The 21,418-nt window shown below is 48.2% G+C and overlaps 1 protein-coding gene across 2 annotated transcripts in view; it reads right to left on the reverse strand.

Moving 5' to 3' along the window:
- Positions 1–12,258: 12,258 nt before the first annotated feature.
- Positions 12,259–21,418, reverse strand: part of EPHA8 (EPH receptor A8) — a 46,177-nt gene continuing 37,017 nt past the window's right edge. For both annotated transcript variants that reach the window (XM_043997540.1, XM_043997539.1), the window contains exons 9-17: positions 20,873–20,940; positions 19,816–19,980; positions 18,706–18,891; positions 18,160–18,221; positions 16,724–16,933; positions 16,157–16,306; positions 14,753–14,943; positions 14,132–14,305; positions 12,259–12,747 (exon numbers count right to left, since the gene is read on the reverse strand). In XM_043997540.1, coding sequence (XP_043853475.1) covers positions 12,633–12,747; positions 14,132–14,305; positions 14,753–14,943; positions 16,157–16,306; positions 16,724–16,933; positions 18,160–18,221; positions 18,706–18,891; positions 19,816–19,980; positions 20,873–20,940 — 1,321 coding nt within the window. In that variant the 3' untranslated portion in view covers positions 12,259–12,632. The remainder of the gene's footprint in view (positions 12,748–14,131; positions 14,306–14,752; positions 14,944–16,156; positions 16,307–16,723; positions 16,934–18,159; positions 18,222–18,705; positions 18,892–19,815; positions 19,981–20,872; positions 20,941–21,418) is intronic.

The following is a 21,418-nucleotide window of genomic DNA, read 5'->3' on the forward strand; positions in this document are numbered from 1 at the left end:
TGTATTGCTCATTGGTCACTTAGCACACATAATAATGTGATGGGTCTCCACAACTAAATTGTGAACTACCTCAATCATAAAATGTCAGTGAGAGAAGGGCCTTTAGGACAATCCAGAATGGTATAGACTGGCAGGACTGAAAGGGACCTCGGGACACAGCGTCAGAACTGGACGGTACCTTGAAATACAGAATGTTAAAGCTGAAAAGGTTCTTAAGGATCATCCAGTCTGATTTTTTTTGTTTGTTTCCCATCTTCTATATCCAGGACTTTGCTTGGTAAATGTTTAACAACTGGTTTACATTTGACATGCATTTTTAAAAAATTTAAAAATTTTTTATTTTTAGTGAGGCAATTGGGGTTAAGTGACTTGCCCAGGGTCACACAGCTAGTAAGTATCAAGTGTCTGAGGCTGGATTTGAACTCAGGTATTCCTGACTCCAGGGCTGGTGCTCTATCCACTGCGCCACCTAGCTGCCCCGACATGCATTATTAACATGTTCTCCATCACTTTCTTAAATCTAGACAATTGACAAAACATTAAATCAAGCCCTGATTTGCAGCATTTGCTCATTTCCAAGTTATCAATGCTCATGCTGAAAATTTCGCAATGAGTTCTTGAGAGCTTGTATGAGCTAGCTCCAGCATATCCCCATATATTAGGTCTGAGCTGCCTAATCTCTTACAGGTAGGGAGTAGCTTAGATGGTTTGTAAGGTTCTTCCCAACTACATCAATCTTTTCTTGATTATTCTATATATTTGTAAATGTATGAATATGTTCTTAGCTTAAAAGCCTGAGTTCTAAGGGCCCTCCCAGCCCTGACATTCTGTTCTTTTTTTTTTTTTTTTTTTTTTTTTTTTAGTGAGGCAATTGGGGTTAAGTGACTTGCCCAGGGTCACACAGCTAGTAAGTGTTAAGTGTCTGAGGCCGGATTTGAACTCAGGTACTCCTGACTCCAGGGCCGGTGCTCTATCCACTGTGCCACCTAGCTGCCCCCTGACATTCTGTTCTAATGACCCTCTCAGCTCTTACATTCTGTGTTCTAAAAGTTCTTCCAACTTGAATATCCTATATTACATGTGAGTGGTAGCATAGCACTGGACATGAAGTCAGGAAACCTAATTTCAGATCCAAGCTCTCTTGCTTACTACCTGTTTGATCCTGGGCAAGTCTTTAAAATCTTTCTGCCTCAGTTTCCTCATCTGTAAAACGGTAGTGAAAATATGTGGATTACCTCCTTCAGAGGGTTTGCTATGAAAGCTTTTCAGACATTAAAGTACCATATAAGTATGAGTTGCTTTCTTATCCCTCACTGTCCTGGGTGGCTGGTGACTTAGTTAACTACTGTGACTAACCTCATGGTTTGAGCTACTGATGTGTGAATTTGAGTTATTTAATCTGTTTTCCTCTGTTTCCTTAATTGTAAAATAAGAATAATATAACACCTACCTTGCAGAGTTGTTGTGAGGATCAAATGAGATAATCCTAAGGTGTTTAGCATGGGGTCCAATGGGTGCTATATAAATGCTAGCCATCATTATCATTATTATCTTTATTATTTCTATGTTTAGAATTGAAGCCCAGTGAGAGATTAAGCCCCCTGCATGGGAGGTGGATCCATATATCATTTATTTTTTACAGAAATTACAAATTTACCACCAATTTTGGGTAGAGAAACATTTATTTTAAGTAGAATTTATGAGAAACCATTTTAGTTAGATATTAAGAATAGTTTTCTTCAAAGTACAGTCCCTTGTAACTTCATAATTTGCATACCAAAGGGTCAACAGATTTTTTTCTCCTTTGTAATTTTTTTCATTTCATTTAATTTAATTTTTTCTCAATTACATATAAACAAAAAAGTTTAACATTCATTTTTTTTTAAAAAATTGAGTTCCAAATTCTCTCCCTCCCTTCCTCCCGTTCCCTGTCCTTGAGAAAGCAAGCAATTTGATATAGAATATATATGTGCAGTCATGCAAAACATTTCCATATTAACCATGTTGCAAAAGAAAATGCAGATAAAAACCAAGAATAATGAAGTTTTAAAAAGCATGCTTCAATCTGCATTCAGACTTCATCAGTTCCTTCTCTGGAAGTGTATAGCATTTTTCATCATATGTCCTTTGGAAGTGTCTTGGATCATGATATTGCTCAGAATAGCTAAGTAATTCAAAATTGATCATATTGCTGTTACTGTGTACAATGTTCTCCTTGTTCTGCTCATTTCACTTTGCATCAGTTCATGTAAATATTCCCAGGTTTTTCTGAAACCATCATTTCTTATAGCATAATAATATTCCATCACAATCATATATCACAACTTGTTCATCCATTCCCCAACTGATGTGCATCCTCTCAGTTTCTAGTTCTTTGCCACCACAAAAAAGAACTGCTATAAATATTTTTGAACATATAGGTCCCTTTCCTTTTTCTTTGATCTCTTTTGGATACAGACCCAGTAGCGGTATTGCTGGATGGAAGGGTCACCGTTTTATAACCCTTTGGACATAGTTCCAAATTGTTTTACAGAATGGTTGGACCAGTTCACAACCCCATCAACAATGCATTGGTGTCCTTATTTCTCCACATCTCCAGCATTTGTCATTTTCCTTTTATGTCATATTAACTAATCTGATAGGTGTGAGGTGGTAGCCCAAAGTTGTTTTAATTTGCATTTCTCCAATCAGTAGTGATTTAGAGCACTTTTCATATGACTATTGATAGTTTTGATTCCTTTTTCTGAAAACTGCCTATTCAAATCCTTTGAAGATTTATCAATTGGGGAATGACTCGTATTCTTATAAATTTTGTTCAGTTCTCTATATACCCTTTATAATTTTTAAAAACAGTCTTACTGAGCAGCTTTTCCTTTACCCTCTTCAATATTCCTTCCTCTCCATTCTCCAAATTAAAAATATTTAATATATACATGTATATATTTTTATATGTATTATATACATATGTGTATATATTATATAGACTTCTTCAGGTCATTCTTAGACTAATCATTAGTACCTCAGCTGAGGAGGATCTCCCAAGTTAAGTCTCCTCCCCAGGTCACTGAATATACGTTATCCTTGGACTAAGTATGAGAAACTGCTCACCATAGACCTCATCTCCAGATAAGACCCTTTGCCTCTGAGGATGCTGAGAATTTTAACGCAGTCCAGGTTTGAGTTGCTTGAAAAAACAGTCATCGGGGCAGCTAGGTGGCACAGTGGATAGAGCACCGGCCCTGGAGTCAGGAGTACCTGAGTTCAAATCCGGCCTCAGACACTTAACACTTACTAGCTGTGTGACCCTGGGCAAGTCACTTAACCCCAATTGCCTCGCTAAAAAAAAAAAACAAAACAACAAAAACAAAAACAAAAAGAAAAAAGTCATCGATTCAGAAAAGACTCTCCATGAACTCAGCTACTCATAATGTGTTCACCTAGCACCCTAAACCTTCAAGACTTATTTTTAAAAGGTCTACCTCCCTTATAAGCTATGTCACAGGAAAAGCGTTTTCTTTATATAAATAAGAAAAACTCAAGACTTAGATTGCATTACTACTGAATACTGAAGATCTGCCCATACTTCTCAAATAGATACTGATTCCTGTGTCTATGGCTGACATAAAACCAGAAACTCTACAGGCCTAGAGAAGTGTAGCCCTCATGTGGAAACATCTGGGGTGGTCTTTGGAGAGGATGTTTGTGAAAGTACTTACCACAGTGCCTGACACATAGTAGACACTTAAGAAATGCTTATTCTCTTCCCTTCCCCTAACTCTTCCCACTATGTGCTATCTATACAAAACCTGGCCAAGGGTACCATATCTCTCAGCACAGTGGCTACTCAGTAATTGATTATTCGAATCGTTCTCATGTTTCAAGATTCAGTTACACTGGAAAACCTTCCCGATGACCCTTGCATTCTCCATCCCTAATCTCCTATGGACTCATTGTCTGGATTGCTCATTTGATGCTTAGAATGAAGAGCATAGTGGGTAGGGTTTTTTCCAGTGAGTCATAGTATGTCACAGATAGAAGGACATTTTGGAAGAAATGAACATTTATATAGCACCTACTATGTGTCGAACATTGGTCTAAGTATTTTTACAAATATTATCTCATTTGATCCTTACAACAGAAGAGATTGATCACCCCTAATGTTCTAGGAATTAGATCTTTGAACACAGATAAAATAGCCATATTAGCCCAAAGCTAGGTGAATATCCTAGTAAAGATTTGGTAATTGATTCAAAGCAATAGCCCTAGTTTCTATAGTGCTTTGCAATTTACTAATGCTTGCTTCATAACAGTTCTGTGAAGGAGGTGGTACAAGTATTGTTTTCCCCATTTTATAGATGAGAAAACTGAAAGCCAGAAAGTAGTTCATTGAACCAAAGAATTAAGAGTTGGAAGTGACTTGTCCAAGTTTACACAACTGGTTAATGGCAGGACCAAGGCTCAAACCCAGATCCTTTGAACTACAAGATTATAACACTTGTATATAATAACACTTCTATCTAATATGACATTGATTATAGTATACACTGAAGTTTTGTGAAAGCCACAACTGGAAAAAAATAAGCCCAGCCAATATTCAGACCAACATAGTGTGTATTCATTTATCATGGTCTAGAAGAAAGTGTTGAACTTGAAATAAGAGACCTGTGTTCTAATCCCACCTCTTGCATATGCTAGCTGTGTAACTATTGCCAGGTCACAACCTCTTTAAGCCTCAGTTTCCCTTTCTTTAGGAGATGGGATGGTATAGTAGAAAGAGTCCTGGTTATGGAGTAAGATTCAAATCCTGTCTCTGATACTTCATAGTAGTGTGACCTTTTAATCTCTTGGGTCTTTATGTGGGAGAGGCATGCCCATTTGGGACTTTATCCCATTCAGCTCTATCACTCCTAGTGCCAAGAGCTATTGATTGCCCTGATTGGTCAATATTTGTTGAATGAATGAATGAATGAATGAATGAATGAATGAATGAATGAATGAACATATGCTCAGATCCTTCTAGCTCTGGTCCTGGTTTCTTGCTCAGAGGTGAATCTAGGCTAGATAATCAGAGCTTCTGGGAGATCCAGCCGTCATCCAAGTTGGAGAAGTCCATGGCTCACCATCAGTTCAGGCCATGTGGTGAAATGGAAAGAGGGGTAACCAAAGGTCAGAATTGGATTCTGGCCCCAACCTTGCCAACTGGCAATCTTGGACAAGTCAACTCTTCTTTCTGGGCCTCAGTTTCCTTATCCATTAAAAGAAGATAATGATTCTTGAGCTACTCATCTCACAGAAGTGTTGCAAGATATGTACCATGTTGTACAAATGTGTCTGTCTCTCTAAAGGCAGAATTTCTGTCAGCGTGATATGGTGGGTGAGATGGAAGAGGAACTTCCTGAAGTCCTACAGGAGGTCGTATATGCCACTAACAAGGAAGGTCAATCTTAGGCACAAGGCCACCAGATTATAAGGAACTGCATTTTCACCAATTAGGGAGAATGGGTTGATTGCATGACCTTAAACTCAGACTACATTGTGTCATAATGGAAAAAGCATTGGTCTCAAAGTTAAAAGACCTATACTTACTAGCTGAGTCTAAGTTTTCTCATCTATAAAATGCGTACAGTAACACTTGCACTATCTATCTCCCAGGGTTATTGAGGCAATTGCTTTGTAAAGCTTAGAGTACTATAGAAATGTTATTTCTCTCCCCTCTCCCCTCTCTCCCCTCTCTCCTCTCCTCTCCTGTCTCCTCTCCTTTTCTCCTCTCCTCTCCTCCCTCCTTCTCTCCCTCCCCCCCTCTCTCTGTCTCTGTCTCCCTTTCTCTCTGCTCTCTCCCTCTCTCTCTTTCCCTCCCTCCCCTACCCCAGATCTTTGTTTTTTTTTTTTTTTGGTGTGGGGAACTCTCAGCTTACATACTCTTTCCCCAGATTGGAAAATGACCTGAAATTACTTATCTAGTATAACACAACCAGGATATGAAAAAGTCAGAACTTTAACTCAGGTCTTCCTGGCTCCAAATACAGCCCTTTATTCACCATGCCAGACAGCCTCTCAGGCCTGGTGTCATGTGGGTATTATCCTCTATTTTCCTTTAGTGATTGGAACATGCTAACAGGTAAAGGCAGGACCCCCATCCCAACCCCACCTCTCCCAGAAGTGTGATGGGGTGGACAGAAGACAAGAGAGTGGCACCACTCCCGGGCCAGGGTGGGGACGGCCAGCACCAGCTGGAGCTGATGTAGTCCCAGGGTTCGATTTCCACAGAGGGTGAGGGTTGGGGTTCATAAGTGGGCAGCTCTCATGTCCAAGCTAGCACAGTTGGTCCTGGCTAGGATACTTAACTCTGGGCTTGTTTGTAGTCTTTTCCCAGTGCTTAGCCTAACATAGTAGGTACCTAATCAATGTGTACTGACTGACCCACTGTTATTCTGCATGGCTGAAGGTGATCAGACTATCTTCCCTTCTAGCTAGCAGGAAGGGACAGCAAGGAGGAGTGGAAAGATTGACCTCAGGCTAGCCCATTCTCTTCTCTCTGGGACTTAATTCTCTTCCCTGTGGAACTGGGATAAAACTGCTTACACTACCTACCTCACAAGACTACTGGGGGAAAACACTTTGGTATAATTTCTCTACATTTAAAGTTCTAAAAATGACCTCTCCTTTCTGTTAGCAGAAGGAGGCAGCCTGGTGGAGTGACAGAACCTGGGAGCCAGCCTGCCCTGACCCCTGACTCTGCCTGGAGCTCTCTCTGGGACTTGGCGATTTGGGCTGTCTTTCCCTTTCTCAGGGGCTCAGCTAATCTAGTCTGCTGAAGGGAGGGGCTGCTAGATGAGTTCTGAGGCTCTTTCTAACTACAGCAATCCCTTCCTCCGTTATTCTTTATTCTTGTAGACTTACGATTCTTCCTTAGTTTAACATTCTGTGCCCTAAGGTCCTGCCCGGCTCTTAATTTTTTCATTCTAAGATCCCTCCCAGCTCTGACATCCTGTGTTCTAAGGGCCCTCCCACTTCTGACAAATCTGTTCTAAAAGTCTTTCCAACTCGAACACCCTTTATTCTAAGGTTCCTTCTGGCTTTAATCTTGTACACATTTCCTGTATTTCTGACCTCAGACATATCACATCATGTCGTCCCCCTGGACCTTGCTTTCCTCATCAGTAAAATGAGGGGTCTGGCCTCTAAGTTTCCTTCTAATTAGAAATCCATGAGGTTCAGGCCTGTGATCTTATGAGATAGTTCAGTTACAGCTACAACCCACTTCTTTGTTTTGAACCTTTTTTTCTTTTCTTTTGGGGCAATGAGGATTAAGTGACTTGCCCAGGGTCACACTGCTAGTAAGTGTCAAGTGTCTTGAGGTGAGATTTGAACTAAGGTCCTCCTGAATCCAGGGCCGGTGCTCTATCCACTGCGTCACCTAGCTGCCTCTACAACCCACTTCTGTGGAGTCTGGAGGGAAAGACCCCGGGCTGGGGTGTCTAGAGAACTCTAAGTGGGGCAGCTAGGTGGCACAGTGGATAAAGCACCAGACCTGGATTCAGGAGTACCTGAATTCAAATCCGGCCTCAGACACTTGACACTTACTAGCTGTGTGACCCTGGGCAAGTCACTTAACCCCCATTGCCCAGCAAAAACAACAACAACAACAAAAAAACCTCTAAGGCTCTCTCTGGTAGCCCTGGGAGTCTGTAAGTCTATGGGAGTGGGAGGGTGCCTCCAGCTAGGAGAGCTGGAACACAGTCTCCCTAGGACCACAGAGTCAGGATGGAGCAGTGGGGACGGCACTGAATTTTGAGGTGCAGGAACCCTGACTTTGTCACTTAACTGCCATTGTGAGCAGGGGCAGGTCACTTCCCCTCTCTGGGCCTCAGTTTCCCCAGCTGTAACCCCTGCAGAACCTTCCCCTTGAGATTGTTTGTGGAGAAGGAACTAGAACAATAGGTAAACTCCCAAACTCCATATAAATATCAATTCTCCAAGACTAAGGGGCCGAGTGGGAGGGTGGCAAGAATCCCAGGTCTGGTGTCTGAGGGCCTATGTCCAAATCAGTTCTACCTATGGCATTTACTTAACAGACGTTTGAGAACACACAGGCATCCTGGGATTTGTAGTTCAGAGGCATAAGAATGCCTTCTCAGTATTAGACTTACTGCCTGTGTGATCTTGGACAAGTAACTTAACTTCCCTGGTCCTCAGTTTCCTCACTTACATAACACTAAGATTTGCAAAGCACTTTACAAATATCATTGCATTTGATCCTCACAACAACCCTAGGAAGTAGGTGCTGTTACTATCCCCACTTTACAATTAAGGAAACTGAGACAGACAGGTTAAGTGACTTGCCCAGGGTCACACAGCTGGCGTCTGAGGCTAGATTTGAACTCAGGTCTTTCCTGGTTCCAGGCCTAGTGATCTCTCCACTGTGCCATCTGGATGCCTCTAAAATCCATAGTCATTGTTAGACTAGATGACCCCCCCAAGGTCCCTTCCAGCTCTGAATCTCCCATTCTATGAGTCAGCCTAGAAAAGTCAGTGTTCTCACAAGCATGCTGGTCCGGCTCCATCCTAGGCTCCCACCCACCTGCTCCCTCACACAGGCCACAGAGAGATAGGGATATGGGCACAAGATGAATTTATTACTCTCCTGGGCAAGTTGTTGACTCAGAGTGAAGAACACAGTGAGGGCTTTGGTGCCCACGGGCAACGTCCTGTCTCCAGGGTGGAGGTGGGAGCCACACTTGGTCCAGATCAGTCCTTCTGACCAAGTGTCTTGAGGGATCCCTATGCCCTGCATGGACTGAGAGGCCCGGGAATGTGTGTGTGTGTGTATGTGTGTATGAGTGTGAGCAGGCCAGGGCCCAGCCTGATGTTGTGCTGTGTCCAGCCCCAGTCCCCAACTTCCATAGGAAGGAAGGACAAATTGGCTGTGTAGTAGAGAGACAGAGAGAGAGAGACAGAGAGAGAGAGAGACAAAGAAACAGAGAGAGACAGGGACAGAGAGACAGAGAGAGAAGAAAGAGAGAGGACAGAGAAGAGACAGAGAGAGATGAGACAGAGAGATACAGAGACAGAGAGATACAGAGACAGAGAGATACAGAGACAGAGAGATCAGGCGGGCAGAGACCTCAGTGGCCTCCAGGGCACATGGGGCCAGGATTATTGCAGGAACAAAAGGGGCTCAGGGCCGTGGAGGTGCCCTGTGCTGGTGTGTCCTTGGGACAACTGTGCTGATTGGGGGTGATGGGAAAGGAACGAGAGGGAGATGAAGGCCTGGCCCAGCCCCTCATCCCATTCTCCATCGCAGGCGGAGGTGGTGCAGGGGCTGAGGGCAGCCTGCCCCCTGGCAGGTCCCCCAGCTGCCCAGGACAGGTGCCCCATCTGGGCCTGGCTTTCTTTTGGCAGGTCCTTACTCCCACTTGGTGGCATTTTTCTGTGCTTTGAAGACCGTTTGCATTGTAAGGAAGTCAGGAAAAAAATTCTCAAACACAAATAGAAAAAAATATTTACATACCCTGGGGTTGGAAGTAGTGAGAGGTTAAAGGGGGTGCAGGGTCAGATTCTGAGAAGGAAGGGAGTCTTTACAAGCCTCCTCCTTGCTTCTCCTAGAGTCAGAAGCTTTCAATGTGGGATGTGGTTGGGGTGAAGAACATTGGAGTGGCCGGCAGCAAATCCAAGCCTAGCTCCCATTCCTTTACTCAATGACCCCCGAAAAATGAGGAGTTTGGTCTAGGTAGTACTATTTCAAGGGTCCCTTCAGGTCTGATATTCTCTGTTCTAAAGTCCTTGCCATTTCCAACAGTCTGTGTTGTAAGACCCCTTTGAGCTTTGACGTTCTCAATTCTAGGGGCCCTCCCATCTCTGACGGTCTGGGTTCTAGGGACCCTTTGGTTTCTGACATTCTGTGTCCTAATAGCCTTCCTCCCAGCTGACATCCTATGTTCTAAGGGCCCTCCCAGCTGACATCCTATGTTCTAAGGGCCCTCCAGCTCTGACATTCTATGTTCTAGAGGCCCTTTGGGTTCTGACAGTCTAAATATCTCCAGTTTTTCTAGGCCCTTCTAGTCCTATTACTTCCGGCTCTAAAGACCCTTCCCCTCCCCATTCTATCCCTCTATGGCCCTTAACCCTGAAGAAGGCCCAGCTGGTATGAGGAGTCTGTTAGCCAAGGAAGCGTCTGGAGTCCCAAGGCTCCTCATCAGAGGCTGGGCCCTTGGGCATGGATCACTGTCTTCCATGGCCAAATCTTGGCCTAATTCTGCCTGGTGTGTGTAGGGGGGGGGGGTGGTTGGGCATTGGGGGCCCCATGGGGGCAGTAGGGGCCTGGCAGCCAAAGGTCACATTGAACCTCCCCTCCCTGGCCAATAGGGCAGCAGAGGGCGTTGGGGGATGGGGGAGCCCCTAGGCAGCTGTAGTAATATTTTCATGAAAGAGAATTTGTAATATTGACAACCCTGTTATCCCATTGAAGCAGCAGCAGGACTGGGGTGGGGAGGTTAGGGAGGTGGGGCGAGGGACAAGGGGAGAAGAGGCTCCAGACCCTGGAGATCCAGGACATGCAGACACTGGGGCCCAGGGCTTTCCAGAGCTCCAGGGGGCTCCCCCATAGTTGGCCATGGGGACAGAGGACCAGGAAGAGCATAGCCCCCCCACCTAAGGCTGGAGCTGTGGTGGACCTCACTTCTCCCTGGGTGGGGTGACGGGTCTCGGTGCTGGTGAAAACAAGACTGGTTTCTCCTGGGCTGCCCCAGGACCCGTAACCTCCAAGGGGGCTTGTGGGAATGAGTGAGTGGGGTAGGGGGGATAAGGGGAAGGCTCGGAGCCCTGTCACCCTGTAACCACAGCCTCACAAAGAGGGCACCTTCACACCAACACACACACACACACACACACACACACACACACACACACACACATACACACACACATGGATCCACATGGGCAGCACACACACGGACTCATGTACTCTCGCAAACACAGGGATCCCTCTTCTTGGGAGCACACACCTTCCCATGAATTGGGAGAAAGCCTCAAGCACACAGAAACACGTGTGTTTTATCAGGCGTACAAACACACACATAAGTACGCAATCACACAAAGAACACGGGCAAACATGTCCTTAACACAGGGATTGTGACTATGAGAATGTGTGTGTGCGCACACGCATGTGCGTGCGCGCGCGCACACACACACACACACACACACGCTCCCTTCAATGAATCGGGATGTGAACATCTACCTAATCATAGAGTGGACCTGGGAGGCTATCTAGTACAACCTCTGCTTCCAAAAGGATCCCCACCATACCCCAGTGGAGCCGTGGGAACTCGCTGCCTCTCATGGCAGCCCACCCTGCTTTGAGATAATTCTGAGCAGAAGATTACAAAATAAATCTCAGATTTCCGCCCATCCCCTTCCCTTCACAGAAAGGCCTTACGGGTTCCCTAGTCCAACCCCACTAATCTAAAAGAGGGGGAAACAGGTCCAGAGAAGGGGAGTGACTTGTGCAAAGTTGGTCCCCCTAAGTAGCCCAGGAAAGAGTCAGAGAGGCATAAGAAGCCTGTAGACTTGGAGGTCATCCGGTCCAACAACCTCATTTTTTTTTTTTTTGATGACGAAATTGAAGTCCAGGGAGTGAAATGACTTATCCAAGGTGGCATAGGTAGTAACCAATAGGCAGGGATATCAGGCCTACATTTGCCTCTCTGTAGCTTCTAACTACTACTCCTAGGGCCAAACAGAGCTAATCTCATTTCTATTCCAGATGACAGCTCTCTAAATACTTGAAAAGTCTTTCCCATTCCCTGCCCTGAGTCTTCTCCTCTCCAGGCTAATCACACCCAGTTCCTTTTACCCATTCTCCCATGGCATGACCTCAATGCCTTTTTCTGCCCTGGCTGCCCATTTCTGGCAACCTCTACTTAGAAGCATTTTTCCCCAAATGGGCCACCCCAGGTAGAGTCTAGCCAGTTCAGAATACCTTCGAATGCACACACACACACACACACACACACACACACACACACACACACACTCCATCGCCTGACCCTGTGGTACTCACACACATACACACACACAAAGTTTACACATGCACACTAATGTGCAGGGCAGGGGGACAGTGTCTTTGGCTGACACCAGGAGCTGAGGCCCAGCTGGGGTCCACCAGCTGTTGGGGATGAGTTCCCAGGATCCTGTGGGAACCTTGGTGGAGAAATCTCTGTCTGCTCCCACCCCACCCCACCCCACCCCACGGGCCCTGGATTGTGAGCAGACACGTCAAGGATGAGTGAGGGGCTTTCAGGAGGTTGAGGGCAGTGACACGTCCATCCTGAGAGCCAGGTAGCTTCTAGCCAAGACCTCGCTTGGCCCCCAAACCCAAGTAGCACTGCCCTCTGCCCCCATGACCCAGCCCAAAAGGCAAGTCTGATGGTCAGAAGGAAGCCTGGGGAGGAAGGGATGGGGGGGAAGGGGAGGAGGCCTCCACCTCCCTTCTGTCCTGGGCTGGGTCCTAGGCCTTCTTTTCACGGAGCCAGCTCCAGTTTGCCCATTGACCTCAAGCCCCTTGCAGACCCCCTTCCCCTCCCGGGTAGGCCTGGGTTTGGGCTCCCTCTTAGTCCCCACTAGCAGGCAGCAGGTCAGAGGGGCCTCCGAGGCGCATTGGGGCTGGTCAGCTGGGACCGCATGGCCTGGATGCTGCTGACAATCTTCTTCTGGTGTCCTGTGAGGGTGATGCCCAGGCCACGAACATCCCTGACAAGGCAAAATAACTCCAGTCAAGGCCACAGACCCTTCATCTCAAGGATGGTGAGCCATGAGCCCTTGGCCAGGAAAGGCGAATATCTCTCCCTCTAGCAGGAGAGATGCGCTGCACTGAGACAGCCACACTCTCTCAATTGGTTTTAATAGTCCATTATTATGTTATGATGTCCTACCACCATCCTCTTCAAGTCTCTGCCTTCCCCTGCCCCTGCCCCTGCCCCTCCCTCCCAATGCAAAAGATTCTTAACCTTTCTCTATTTCCCTTTGGCAGTCAGTCTGGCAAGGTCTATGGACTTCTCAGAATAATGGTTTTTAATGCATAAAATTACAAAGCAAACCAATTATATCAAAATAGCTGTGTGTGTGTGTGTGTGTGTATATATATATATATATATATATATATATATATATTGGGGGGGTGAGGCAATTGGGGTTAAGTGACTTGCCCAGGGTCACACAGCTAGCAATTGTCAAGTGTCTGAGGCTGGATTTGAACTCAGGTCATCCTGAATCCAGGGCTGGTGCTTTATCCACTGCGCCACTTAGCTGCCCCAATATATACATATTTTTAAAAAGGCTCCTCTGCCAGAGGCAGCTAGGTGGCGCAGTGGATAAAGCACCAGTCCTGGATTCAGGAAGACCTGAGTTCAAAATGGCCTCAGACACTTGACACTTGCTAGCTGTGTGACCCTGGGCAAGTCACTTAACCCTTATTGCCCCACAAAATAAATAAATAGATAGATAGATAGATGAATGAATAAATTTATAAATAAATAAATGGGTGGATGAATAAATAAATAGATGAATGAATAAATAAATTAATAAATAAATAAGTGTATAAATGAATGGATGAATAAATAAATAAGTAAATTTAAAAATGGAAAGGTATAGAGATAGATAGATAGATAGATAGATAGATAGATAGATAGATAGATAGATAGATAGATAGATAGATAAACAAATGAAAATTAAAAGGCTCCTCTGCCTTCCTTAAAGTCCCAGCTAAAACCCCACCTTCCACAGGAATCCTTTCCCAATCCCCCTTAATTCCGGTCCCTTCCCTCTGAGAACATCTCCAGTGCATCTTGTCCATAGTTGTATGCATGGAGTTATTTACATGTTGTCTTCCCCTATTAGATTGTAAGCTCCTCTAGGGCAGGACTATCCTTTGCCTTTCCAGCGCAAAGTAGGCATTTAATAAATACTTGTTGACTTGACTTGACCTCACTAGTCAGTTGCAAAGGAGGGACTGATTTAAACCAAGAATTTCTGACTCTCAAGTCTGGCATTCTCTCCCCGCCCCCTGCCTTCATATCATCTTGCCTCCTTCCATATCCCTGCCCCTTGAGCCAGGCCCACTCTGGTTTGTACTCACTGAACATTCATGCGCAGGACCATGCCCAGAGATGAGTAGCCGCCTGCCGCAAAATGCTCCCGGTATCGACCCATCCTGATGGAGTCCAACCAGTCCCCGACAGTGACGCCGCCACCTCCGCCACCCCCACCTCGAAGGTCAAAGCAGCTCCGGGCAAAGGCTGGGGGTGGGCACCTGAGGACAGAGGAAGGCCCGGTGAACGGCGGGAGCAGCCACACTGCCCAGGGCAGGATCTGCAGGATCTGGCGCTTTCCAAGAATCTCTTCTTGGGGAGTTTGACCCGGGTTGGGGCCCAAGGCTGGGATAGAGCTAAGCATGAAGTCTTTGCACCTGGGGCAGTGTTTGGCCATTCCAGGCTTCCCTGGTCCCCAGCTGAGGAGAGTCCCTGGTTCCTTTGCTCAGCAGCGATCCTAGACTGGGATCATACTGATGTGGAGTGATAGGATCTTAGAGCTCAACCCCAACCCCTTCTTTTCACAGCCGAAGAACCCGAGGGCTCGAGTCAGGAAGAGACAATAGGTAATTAGGCAATAGAGCTGGGATTCGAACCCAGGTCTTCGGACTCCAAATCCCGGGCTCTTTCCACCACACCACGTGGCATCAGCAGGGCAGGACTGGTACCTGTTCACGGTGGCAGTGACCCTGAGAGTCTCGGGGTTTCGGATGAGCGAGTCGAGGATGCTGACGATCTCAGGGAAGCGCGGCCTCTGGCTCCGCTCCTTGTGCCAACAATCCTGCATGAGCTGGTGTAGGGCTGCGGGGCAGCCCATGGGAGCCGGGAGGCGGTACCCTTCCTCCACCGAGCTAATGACCTGGGGCGCGGGGGAGACACCAGGGTCGGCCTCGGTTCCGGCGCCTCCCCCGCCCCATTCCACCCAATCCCACTCGCTTCCTCCGCCCCTACGCGCCCCACTGACTGCGCTCCCCTCCCCACAGCCTGGGCTGCCTCCTGCACCTGCTCTCCCACTTCCTGCCTCCCTCCCTCAGCGCTAAGGCCTCTTTTGTCCTGCTTTGCCAGTGGGCTACCTACCCACCCGCGTCTACAACCAGGCTCTCCTTCCTTCACTTCTATCTAGCCCTCAGCTGGCCTCCCACCTGTCTCCTGCTCAATCTCTTCTCTAGCCAGCTTCTTCCGGCCTTAGGAGGGGCCAACTCTACTCATGTTTATTTTTTTGTTTTTGGAGGCAATGGGGGTGGCTAGCAGGTGTTTGAGGCCAGATTTGAACTCAGGTCCTCCTGACTCCAGGGCTGCTGTTCTATCCACTATCTAGCTGCCCCCACCCTACTAATTTTAAAGGAGAGACTGAGATCCAGAGAAAATGACTTTGTCCACAGTCCCATGGCTCATAGCGCTGCTGAGACCACAGCATGGGCTTCCTGAATGGATCACAGACCTGGAGAAAGAGGGGCTCACAGCAGTCATCTGGTTCAAGCCCCTTCCTTTACAAATGAGGAAACAGGCCCAAATGATTGAAGTGACTTGCCCAGGGGGAAATACATTCTAAGTAATTAGATTTGAACCCAGGTTCCCTGACTCCACAGCCGGGCTCTGGCAGACTTGGGAGTTCAAGGACCTCACTTAGAATCCTCTATCTTATGCCCCAGGTGATTTGAGGCAAATCACTTAGCTTCTGGGCCTCAGGTTTCTCCTCTGGAAAATGAGCAGGTTGGACAAAACCCCACACTTAAAATCCCTTCCGGGGCAGCTAGGTGGCTCAGTGCATAGAGCACCAGCCCTGGAGTCAGGAGGACCTGAGTTCAAATCCTGCCTCAGACATTTAACACTTACTAGCTGTATGACCCTGGGCAAGTCACTTAACCCCAATTGCCTTACCAAAATGAATAAATAAATAAATAAAATCCCTTCCTGCTAAATCTCATGAATCCAGGTTGTTTCCATGTTTCCACCCCTACACCCATTCCTTCTCTTTCCCCTTCCCCCACCTCTTCCCACTCCCAATTCTTTCCACCAGGTCCTTGACCTTCCACACTCATCCTCATCCCTGTCCCAGGCCGGCCACTTACATCACGGTTTGTCATATTCCAGTATGGCCGCTCCCCGTAGGCCAGCACCTCCCACATCACCACCCCAAAACTCCACACGTCACTGGCTGAAGAGAACTTGCGGAAAGCAATGGCTTCGGGGGCCGTCCAGCGAATGGGAATCTTCCCACCCTGAGACAGGAAGAGGGAAGAGATGGGCTATTTGTGGGAGGCTCCCTCGTACTGACCAACCCTAAATTGAGCACCCAGTGAATGGGAGGTCGGAGGTCGGGGAGTGGCTGGGGCTGGCTATGGGTCACTGGGGGATGGACATCCCAATCAGAGTAGGTCTAAGCTGGTAGATCCTCCAGTCCAGAGGAGGAAACTGAGGCCCACAGAGGGATAGCGACTTATCCAAGTCAGTAAACAGAAGACCTTGAAGATCTTTTCCTTCCAAGGGCAGGTTGGGAGGGGAACCTCAGAGTACCCTCATTGCTGTGATCTTTCTACTAGCAGGATTTGGGAGGGGAAGAAGGCAGAAAGGAATTAAGGCAGCCAATCTGGAGGGTGCTCCAAGCTCAGGGGAGGACAAAGCCCTGGGCCACCCACCGTGGTGGTGTAGGCAGCATCGGGGTCATCTTCCAGGACACGAGAGAGGCCGAAGTCAGACACCTTGCACACCAGCTGGCTGTTGACCAGGACATTGCGGGCGGCCAGGTCTCGGTGGACATAGCCTAGATCAGAGAGGTAGCGCATGCCAGCGCCCACCCCTCGCAGCATGCCCACCAGCTGCACGATGGTGAACTGCCCATCATGGGTCTGGGGGGGAGAGAGAGGCCTGGCAGCCTTAGGCTGGCTTTAGCCAAGGGCTCCCATTGTCTGGGTCCTTTCCTCCTCCCCCCCTCTCTTCTTCCCCCCTTCCTCCCTCCTGTCCTCTCTCCCTCCCTTCCCTTCTCTTCTTTCCTTCTTTCTTCACTCTATTTCCTCCTATCTCACCCTCTCTCCCACCTTCTCTTCCTTTCCTCTCTCCATCCCCTTCCTTTCTCCCCTTCCTTGTCTTCTTTCATACTTCTTTCCCCCTCCCTCCCTCCCTCCGTCCCTCCATTCTTCCCTCCCTTTCTCTCTTCTTTTTCTTTCTTCTCTTTTCTTCCTTTCCTCTCTCTCTCCCCTTTTCTCTCATTAATTTCCTCCTTCTATCCCACCCCCCTTCCACTCTCTCTTTTCTTCCTCTTTCCATCTCCTTTTCCCCCTCTTTTATTTCCTTCCTTCCTTCCACCTTTTCTTCTCAGCTTCTGGACAAAGTGCCTGGGTATTGTCTGTGGACATACTTCTCAGCCTTGGCAAGGGATGACAGAGAGACACCATGGGGCAGGAGAGGGTTTCTTCTAGTGCAGGGAGGTGGGAACTAGCCTGATCAGGCTGCCTCCAAGACTCCTACGCCCCCCCCACCCCCTGCCCCTTGGAATTAGAGGATCTGACACAGTGCTGGAAGTGAACTCCAAACGGAAAGAGAAGGGACCACCAACTGTTGGGGCAGGTGCGATGTTAAGCTGCAGCACCTGGGAGCTCCTCCAGCCACACTCCCTTCTTAAGTTGAGGTGCAATGACCTGACCAAGGCCACACCTACAGTTTATAATCTGTAGAGACGTTTTCAAATCCAGGCTCTTCCCACTAGACCACACAGACTCCTACTGTCTCATCACCAAATGAAGATTAAGAACTGGGAGGTGCTGGAATGATTCATCTAAGACCTTTGCTTTACAGAAGGGGAAGCAGTCACAGAGAGGGGATATGACTGGCTCAGACTCAGGCTAGCCGAGTTAGGACAAGAACCCCAGGTGTCCTGATTCGTGGTCATCACTGCCCCTGCCCATCTTCCTCCTCCATCTCGCTAGATGCTAAGGCCCAGGGCCAGAGGGCACCTAGGTAAAGAGATGTCCCAATCTCTGCTGAGTCCCTGGGGAACTCTTTTTTCCTTCGGGTCTCCAAGTAAAAGTAGGGAGGGCCAACGGATGGGGGTGGGGACTGTGGGTTGGTCACATACCCTCAGGAAAGAATCCAGGGAGCCGTTCTCCATGTACTCAGTCACAATCATCGCCAGGCGGCCTGGGCAGAGGGGACAGAGAGGGGCAGATTTCTTGTGGGGTCCTATCTCCCCATCTTGCTCACTCCCAGGTTCCCCTGCAGCCCACAAGTCCTTTGGGGTCCCTAACCATGCCTGAGGGCCCTGAAGAAGGCAAAAATCCATGCAGGAAATATCCAAGGGAAGTCAACCTTAAGCCCCTCTTCTCCAAGCTGACTTCAATGGTATGAATGCAAGCTGGGAGGAATTCAGCCCAGGGAGGCCCACGGAGCCACCAAGGAGCCTAAGCAAAGTGGGGCAGCTCAATGAACACACACAGCTGGGCCAAGGCAGTGACCCTGCTCTGGGCCTTCTGAATGATTTCCCTTAAGTGGTTAGGAGGGAAAGGAGTCTCTCTTGGGGGGAGGGGGGAGTGGGGAGCAGTGATGGTGGTGGTACAGAGGGGCAGGCTCCAATCTACCCCAAGGAGGGTAGGAGTAAGTATTTGTGGACACCCAGGGCACTCACCTCGGGTGACAACACCCTCAAGATGGATGATGTTGGGGTGGTCAAACTGTCCCATGATGGATGCCTCACTGAGGAAGTCTCGCCTTTGACGCTCTGAAGACCCTGCCTTCAGGGCCTTGATAGCCACTGGCATCTCCCGCTGCCCTGGCATCCGAAGTCGTCCATAGCACACCTCCCCAGACTCGCCTGAGAGGTGCCAGGGAGGCAGTGAGCTCTCTGCCCCAGCCCTGGCCTCTGCTCTTTCCCAATCCCTAGTAATGCCCCTCACCCCCTATCATGTAGGAAAGCTCAGTCACAAAGGAGTGGCAGAGGAGAGAAAGATGGAGATTCCAGTGGGGTGTTCTGCATTGCCTATGAGCCCCCACTGGGGGTTTTCTTGGCAACGATACTGGAGTGATTTCCCATTTCCTTGTCTAGTTCATTTTACAGATGAGGAAACTGAGGCAAACAGAATTAAGTGACTTGCCCAGGGTCACACAGCTAGTAAGTGTCAAACATCTGAGGCCGGATTTGAACTCAGGTCCTCCTGAATCCAGGGCCGGTGCTTTATCCACTGCTGCCCCCACACAATGACTTATTGAGAATGGGAAGATACCATTAGAAGTCATCTAATCCAACCGCCTCATTTTACAGGTGAGGAAAGTGAGGTGGAGAGAGACTGAAGTGACTTGTGCCTTGTCACATATTTAGAAAGTATTGGGCTGGATTGAAACCCAGGCCCCCTGCCTACTGAGCCAATGGCTCTTTGCACTATGCACATAGTAGATGCTAAGGATAGAGGAGACCATGGTGACTGGAAGATCAGATTGATCTCCACTGGATTTTGGATCTTCCAAGGACCTTAGTCCACCACCACCACCACCCTTTTTTTTTTTTTTTTACAAATGAGACCTGCCCAAAGTCACAAGGGGAGGACAGTGGCAGAGGCAGGAGGCCAGTGTGCCATCTCCAAGCTGTGTTGATCTTGTGTTCCCCAAGCCAGTCTAGGGTGGCTTACTAAGTCATGGATGATCCACAGCCCCAGCAGCAGTGTTAGCCATGTTCACAACCCTTCACTCTGCCCAGCCAGTAGCCCTGACTCCCACAGCTCTGGTCCCCTCGGTCTCTCACCAGAACCAATGATCTTCTCAATATGGATCCTGGAGGCCTCAATCTCACGACTGAAGCTACGCCGCGCTCGCCCAGGTTCTTCGTAGGTGTGAGGGTCCGAGTAGAACTGGGGTTCAGGGATCTTCCCAGGGGGATGGTGCAGGGGGAGGAAGACTGGGGGAGGGGCTAGAGAAAGGGAGCATGAAGATGCCTCTTAGCAGTGTTCTGGGAGGATCCCTCCCTTGGTAAGGCCCTCCACAGCCTCCTCTCTCTCTGGTGAGACTGGGCCCCTCTCTGCAATTCTTCTCTGGATGGACTTCCCCAAATAGAAGGGCTATGGGATCTTGAGAGTGTCTCTGGGGAATCAGGGGATCCACCAAGGACCACAGATTCTCCAGAGCTGAACTCTGAGGTCATCTAGTGTATGTAGCCCATGGCTGAATAGGAATACTTGCCCTGGATACCTGCAATGACATGGAGCTCACTCCCTGAAGGCTGTTCCATAATTCAACAGCTCTCATCATTGGAAAGTGAATTATCTTCCCCTTATATTGAGCCAGCTCAGTAGCTTCCAGACCCCCATCCCGGGTCCTGCCCTCTGGGCCCAAGCCAAATAGACCTGATCCCCCCATGTCACCCCTTCAATACTGAATCAGCCCTCGTGCCTCGTGCCCAGGTTTTCTCTTGTCCAAATGGCAGTGCTTGGGTCTCAGCCTCTAGACTCTTGGGGTCTCTAGAGAGTCCCAGGGTTCCTAGAGGGTCCTGAGTGTCCTCTTGAGTACTCTGGGGCCCTGTTTTCTCTTTATAAGAGCCAGAGGGTTTGTCTATGATATCTCGGGGTCTATAGCAGGTCCTAGGCATCGCTGCAGGGTCTGGTGTTGTCTCTACAAGAGTCAAAGGACACAGAACCTTCTCTTGGGGTGGCGGTATCCTTGATTTTGGAAGTTTCTCCAGGGGACTCTTTCACTGTCCCTGCTCTGACGCCCTCCTCCAGGATCAGTTAGAGGGGCAGGGGGCATTAGGTCCTCAGCCCTCATGCCCTTCCCCCAACTCTATCTCTGAGGCCCCTTACACTTACCCTGCCCATTCTGATAGTGCATCTTCTCCTCATCAGAGTCTTGGAAGGCCTTGCTGTAGCCACAGTGCCTGGGAGAAAAGGGGCTCAATGTTCCTTAGCCAACCTTGCCCTCCTAGTTCCTTCCATCCCTTCCCCTGCTTTCCAGTGGCCTCCCCATCCCACCAGTGCCATTGTCTTAGGTGAAAATCTGGGGTCATGTAGCCTCACCCCCATCTGGGATGGGGAGCCAGACCTGGACATGTGGTAGCCTTTTTGCAGGCTTCCCTGCCGCTCTTATCCCCCCATGTACCCACCACCAACAATTTCTTCCTCCAAATCTCTTCTTTCTAACACAGAACTCCCCTCCAATTTCCTCAGTAAGTTCTTTGAAATTCTCTCTCCTAGGGGGGCAGCTAGGTAGCACAGTAGATAAAGCACCTGCCTTGGATTCAGGAAGACCTGAGTTCAAATTCGGCCTCAGACACTTGATACTTACTAGCTGTGTGACCCTGGGCAAGTCACTTAACCCTCATTGCCCCGCAAAAAAAAAAGAAAGAAAAAAAAGAA

The sequence above is a fragment of the Dromiciops gliroides genome, chromosome 3 (assembly GCF_019393635.1).
Source record: "Dromiciops gliroides isolate mDroGli1 chromosome 3, mDroGli1.pri, whole genome shotgun sequence".
Taxonomy (NCBI): Eukaryota; Metazoa; Chordata; class Mammalia; order Microbiotheria; family Microbiotheriidae; genus Dromiciops; species Dromiciops gliroides.